General features: G+C 39.6%; 1 protein-coding gene across 1 annotated transcript; it reads right to left on the reverse strand.

Moving 5' to 3' along the window:
• Positions 1-1,105: 1,105 nt before the first annotated feature.
• Positions 1,106-4,770, reverse strand: LOC140881449 (receptor-like protein 2). Its single transcript, XM_073286775.1, has one exon. The coding sequence runs from the start codon at positions 4,666-4,668 to the stop codon at positions 2,437-2,439; it is 2,232 nt and encodes a 743-aa protein (XP_073142876.1). The 5' UTR covers positions 4,669-4,770; the 3' UTR covers positions 1,106-2,436.
• Positions 4,771-6,166: the final 1,396 nt, after the last annotated feature.

The following is a 6,166-nucleotide window of genomic DNA, read 5'->3' on the forward strand; positions in this document are numbered from 1 at the left end:
CATGCCATATAATAATGCCAAATAAATGCAACATATAAACATGTATACTCGCTGGCAATCTCAGTCAATGTGTACGTACCTCTAGGCTAGTTCAAGTATAGTAAGATCCTAAGTTCCAAGCCTATATTCAAAAGTTCACCGTATCACTACATAAATTCTATAAGCCTTAACTAAGCTAATAAGTACTCCCAAAACTTAAATAGATTCCCGGACCATACCTTCGTCCGTAGTTAGCCCTTTGGAGTCGCTAGTTCCGGATGACTATAACCACACCTTGGTTATTCCAGAACCTCTATTATAACCGATAGGGCCCTCAAATGTATATCTCACACTATATAACTGAAGAAAGAAACTCGGGAATTCGTATTTAGAAATGAATCTGAGAAGCCCTATTTATAGGCAAAATTCCTGGCCAGGATCGGAACTTTCGATTTCGAGATCGGAGCTTCCGATCCAGCTCATTGTGTGCATGCAAGACACGCCAGGATCGGAGCTTCCGATCTGCTCTACGTTCAACACTTGTCAAAACTCGCGGCTGAGTCATCGAACATTGCTGGCAGCTGGAGATCGGAACGTCCGTTCCAGGATCGGAGCTTCCGATCTCTGTGCTTCCGATGAGCTTCCGAAGTGGCTAGGATCGGAACTTCCGATCTGGGTTCAGAGCTTCCGATCCGGCCCAAAGTCAAAAGCCCATATTCTCTTCCGAAGTCCAATAACACTCCGAAATTGATTAATTACCAATCCTTAATCATGTTTAACATATTATTATCTTAAAATGAAATCTGGGTTACTACAGTCATTCAGAACGAGATTAATTCATTTGTGCAATATTTCATAGTTGAGAGATCTAGGAGTTTCACTAGGCAAAGGTAAGCCCTACTGAAGTGGGTTTGTACTAATTCGTGTATCAATTAAATCTTCTAATGATTCCTTTTGGAAACAGAAGAGGGGGATACATAGAAGGTTTTCATCCTTCGAACTTCTTTAAACAAATCGGTTTGCATTGCCTTTTCTTCTGTCATTAGCTTCAACAAATCCAGTAAACTGTTTTATGTACTATTCTAATAGTCTACTGCTTTGTCATTCAGAATGAGATTATCCTATATTGCTGTCAATAACAGTACAAGGCATACATCAAACAAAAAAATCTGAGAGTGTTCATTCACTCCCACTCTAAACACTCTTCTCGATCCTAACAAGTGGTATCACAGAGGTTTTATGTCATCTTTGTGAAGCTCCTACTGCTAATTCATGGCATCTTTCAGCAAAATTTCTATATTTTCAAAAGAAGAGTCCGGTGATTGGAAAATCAGAATGCGAGCTCATTTTGCCACACTAGATGATGATATGTGGTACATTGTCACTGAAAGTTCAATCAAAATCATGAAGCCTGCAACCATTCGAAGAGACAGGAGAGTGAGAGGTACCTGAGGCTGAGCACATGAAGAAGTTCCAGCAGACGCAAAGATGGTGGCTAGAGCAGCCTGCGAGGATGAGGCGCAGAGGCAGCGGTCGAGGGAGGTGGCTCTTGAGATTTCATAGCAGTCTTGGCATTTGATTAATGTTGTAGTGATTGTTGCTTGGTCTTTTCACCGTCGTCTCTAAGACCAGGGAACTCCTTTTTTTTTTTTTACCTTAGGACCGGTTCTGCTTCTTCGCCTTCATCATGAAGACCCATAGATGCAAACATTCCATGGCTTCTTTGACGTAAGCATCCACATAAGCCTTAGTTGGTAGTTGATCCATTTCAAACTCTACGCGTCGATCAAACACAACTTTAGCAGCTATGGTGGCACTGTGTTTGAGACGCTCGACAGCTTCGAAGTCATCAGGAACAGTCATGTTGTCTTTGTCAAATTTCTTCTTCCATTGCAAGATAATATGTCGTCTGAGCAGGCTTTCTCTGAGTTGGAAGTTAATGAGTCTGCGTCTGCTCAAAGCTAATTCAATGTTGTCTGTCTCTGCAAGCATGAGCATCTTGTTCTCCAGTTGGCCAACTTGGCCAGGCATTTCTCCTTGATGATATGGGAGAAATGGACCTCGGTTCTGTACAAAAAACATTCATCATATTTCTGCAATCTTCTTCTCACGGCTTAGTACTTGCGAGAGCGTGAAGGTCACCTCCACATCCACTACATAAGGGCCCTTCTTATAACGGGTGCCACATTCCCTTTACCCTTGTCTTTAGGGTCCACAATAGGCACCCTAGCGCGCGGCAGAAGAAGGCACTCCTCCTTCAAGATTAGTGTCTCGTTAACATATAGATATGAGAATAAATTACCAAATTTAAATATTAAAACAAAGTTAAGGAAATATATAAGTACTATATTTACGATGAGAATTACATGCACGTTACATGTATCCATAGTGTCTCGTTAACATCAAGATTTTGTTATTGTCCTAAGCCATAGTGGTTAGTTAAATATGATCCAAGTACTACTTGAACGATTCTTTCAGCATAAAAGTAAGAAAAACGGCCAAAAATCCCACAAAATATCCCATCCCAAATGGAATCTTCTTGATGCAGTGCCACCATGAACAGCTAGTCTCGTGTTCATCATCAGATTCTTGCTCGCCATCTTCAACTGTAACAGGGCAGCTTCTTTTCAGAACATACCCACATAGCTTCGGATTCCCCTCGAATGAAGCTGCTGAAAATGTATCAAACTGGCCCTTCCTCGGAATCTCTCCTTCAAGATCATTATTCGCGACGCTAAATGCGGACAAGAAACTAAGTCTTGTAAGAGATTCCGGGATTTCGCCAGAAAGATGATTCCCCGATAGGTCTAACTTCTCCAGGTTAACGAGATTCGACAGCTGATCGGGGATCATGCCATCGAAACCGTTGTTGCTCAGCTCAAGAATATCAAGAAGCTTCAATCTGCCAATCTCTGTTGGGATATGGCCACTCAGGCTGTTGTTTCCGAGTTTCAGTCCCCGCGGCAGGTTAAAGAGGCGATTGTATTGAAGACTGGAGAACAAGAAAGGCAGTGCTAGGTAACTCAAATCTGTGCTGGTGTTATCTGCAATCAGAGCTGGCAATTGGCAGATTTCAGGTGGGATGGTTCCTGACAGAAGATTTTGAGTGAAATTTAGCACGAATAAGCTCGGCATATCGCCTATCCAAGATGGGATTTTGCCTGAAATTTGGTTGTAAGAAAGATTCAAGACTTTGAGTTTCCTCAGTTTCGAAATCCAAGATGGGATTTCACCTTTCAGCTGGCATCCTCCGAGGGTGAAAATCTGCAGGTTTTGGAAGCCGTTTCGATGGGAAAAATCGCCGTCATCAGGCATTTTTTCGGCATGGAAGCATCTGGAAAGGAACAGGACCGCTAGATTTTCACAGTACATGAGAGTGTTCAGAGCTCCAGCGACATTGGACAGGTAATTGTTGGATAGGGACAAGTGAGTTAGAGAAGATAGTGAAGCCACACAAGGCGGAAGTTCGCCCACGAGCTGGTTGTAAGCTAGTCGAACAGCTGTGAGAGACCTGCACAAACACAGGCTTTCGGGGATTTCACCAGTAAAACTGTTGTTTCCAAGATCGATGGCTTGAAGTTTTTCGATTTTAGAGAAATCAAGATCTGAAATCTCTCCTCCAAAAAGATTGTTCCTCAAAAGTAAAGTTGTTAAATTGGAGCAATCTGTTATAGAAGGGGGTAAAGATCCACTTAGGTTGTTTGTGTGGAGTTGAAGCTGCTGCAAATTCGAGAGCAACCCGATTTTCGGAGGTATTTCGCCCGTTAATTCGTTGACGTGAAGCTCTAGTATTCGGAGATTGGAGAGCAAAACAATGCTGTCATTGATAGGTCCTGAGAATTGGTTATTGCCCAAAGAAAGTTCTTTCAAATTCTTCAAACCGTAAAGATCATACGGAATCCATCCGGACAGGGAATTGAAACCTGCCCTGAAAACTTGTAGACTGTGACATCCGCCGATTCCAGGAAGCATATCGCCATTGAATTGATTCATGGAGAAATCGAGGGCCTGGAGAAGTGGAGAGCCAGCGCAAACAGACGAAGGAATCGCTCCCGAAAAACTGTTGTTGCTGGCATTGAAACCGATCAAATTCGACGCATTCTGGAAAACAGAGAGATCAACGGACCCATTGAAACGATTACTCGATAAATCAAGTGTCTGTAGCGAACGTGGGAAGCTATACAATGATTCGGGAGGCTGAAGCAAACCAAAGAAACCATTGAAGCTCAAATCAAGAACTTGGAGACGGGTCAAATCGTGAAAGAATCCGAAACTCAGAGGACCGGAGAGGTGATTGCGAGACAGATTGAGGTGACCAAGGAACGAAAGGTTCCCGAGAACCGGAGAAAGAATCCCGGACAAGCCCCTCCCGGGCAACGATAAACGGGTGACCCTCGGCTTCCTGGCGCCATGTTCAGAGCTGTAGATAGAGCAGGTGATGCCTTCCCAGTGGCAGCAATCGGCGGATGACCAGTTAAGAGGAGTCGACGGAGGCGGAGAGATTTGTTCATAGAATGATACCAAGGAATCACGCTCATATTGATCACAAGAAAGTACATTTTGCACGTGCAGATTCAGCAGAAGTGAAGAGAGCACAAGAATCAACGTCAGATGGTGACGGAGAGTCGGCATATTGTTGATCGATTTTGAGCACACACACCCTTGTATATGATGGAGAGACGGGGACATATATAAGTAGTCCAACGTTTTACTGTAACCGGTGGACAAGGAAATGGAGGAGACTTAGGGGGTACATCTAAGATGTAACTAACCCCAATAGGATCAGAGTCGTGCCTGTCTATCTTCATTGACGCCGCATATTTTCACACACTGGTTTGAGAAGAATATTGACTGATTTCACTACACTACATTGAATAAAATACTATGTAATCGCATCTTTCTTCAAGTTGAAATTGTGGGCCATGAATGAGTTGGAAAGATGGACTGAAAAGAGTGGCAAAGTTCTTAAATTGGTTATATGGCACTTGAAACTTGAAAGAGAGACCACGGATCAATTTTTTTTTCCCACGATCGGTCCGTCCATCTTTGGAAATGTATTATTGTTTTAAGGAAAACATAATTTTGGTAATTTAATTTACATTTTTTTTTATTTTTAGTCTTGTTGACGGTGAATTTATAATTTTAGTCATTTAACTTACATGGTTTTTATCATTTTGGGTCCGGTTACGATGAATTTGAATTTTTATTAATGTAACTTTCTTTTCATTTTTTGTCCTTATTATATGTTTTTTTTTCATTAATGATCTTTTTCACCAACAAACACGATAGACTTTGGTCAAAATAGGAGCAAAAATGGGAAAAAGTATAAGTTATAGGACTAAAAATAAAAACTTAATGTAACAAGAACAAAATGAAAAATAAATTGCAAGTTACAAAAATAAAAATGCAAATTCAGTGTTAACATGACCAAAAATAAGAAAATTGCAGATAAAATGATAAGAAGTTGTGTAGTTCATCCCTCGAATCTTTTTACGAAGGTGAGTTGGATGCGGATTGCTGTGTTATGCTGAAGACACAATCTAACATCATTTGTATTTTTGAATTCATATCAATATTGTTTCTTGCGTGAAAAAAATGATTAGGACAAAAACGTAAAAAACAGTCAACTTTAGGTTGATTGGATTAAGCAGAAAATGAGCGATTAAGCATAATGTTTAGATAAAATTGCAAGTTAACTTTTACTTTTAAAGAATTTCAACTAAAATTCTACTTTTTTGTTAACTAATACTTGTAACTTTTAAATATATGTTAATATTTGATAATGTAATTTTTTTTACAAAAAAAAAACTAAATATACTGAAATTTCTTTATTGGGTACTCTTTATAATAAAATATTTCCAACATCTAAACATTTATTCTCTTTTTTTTTTTTTTGAGAGGAGGGGATTTATTCTCTTTTTTATGTTTATGTGTTATTTAAAAATTAGTTGACTTGATATAAATTTAAATTTTATATAAAAAGAACCAAAATATTTTCGTGTCTAATCTGGTACTAAACTCGTTTAAGTTTATAAAATTGAAGCTAACTTTGATGCTTTACGATTTTTGCAACCTTGAACATGTAATTTGAGCCTGACATTGGATATTGTTTATGATATATTCCTTTTTATTATATATTTATTTATATAAAAATATATATTTCGAAGTTGACAGAGTCAAAAGTCAC

Source organism: Henckelia pumila, chromosome 2, assembly GCF_033568475.1.
Source record: "Henckelia pumila isolate YLH828 chromosome 2, ASM3356847v2, whole genome shotgun sequence".
Lineage (NCBI taxonomy): Eukaryota > Viridiplantae > Streptophyta > Magnoliopsida > Lamiales > Gesneriaceae > Henckelia > Henckelia pumila.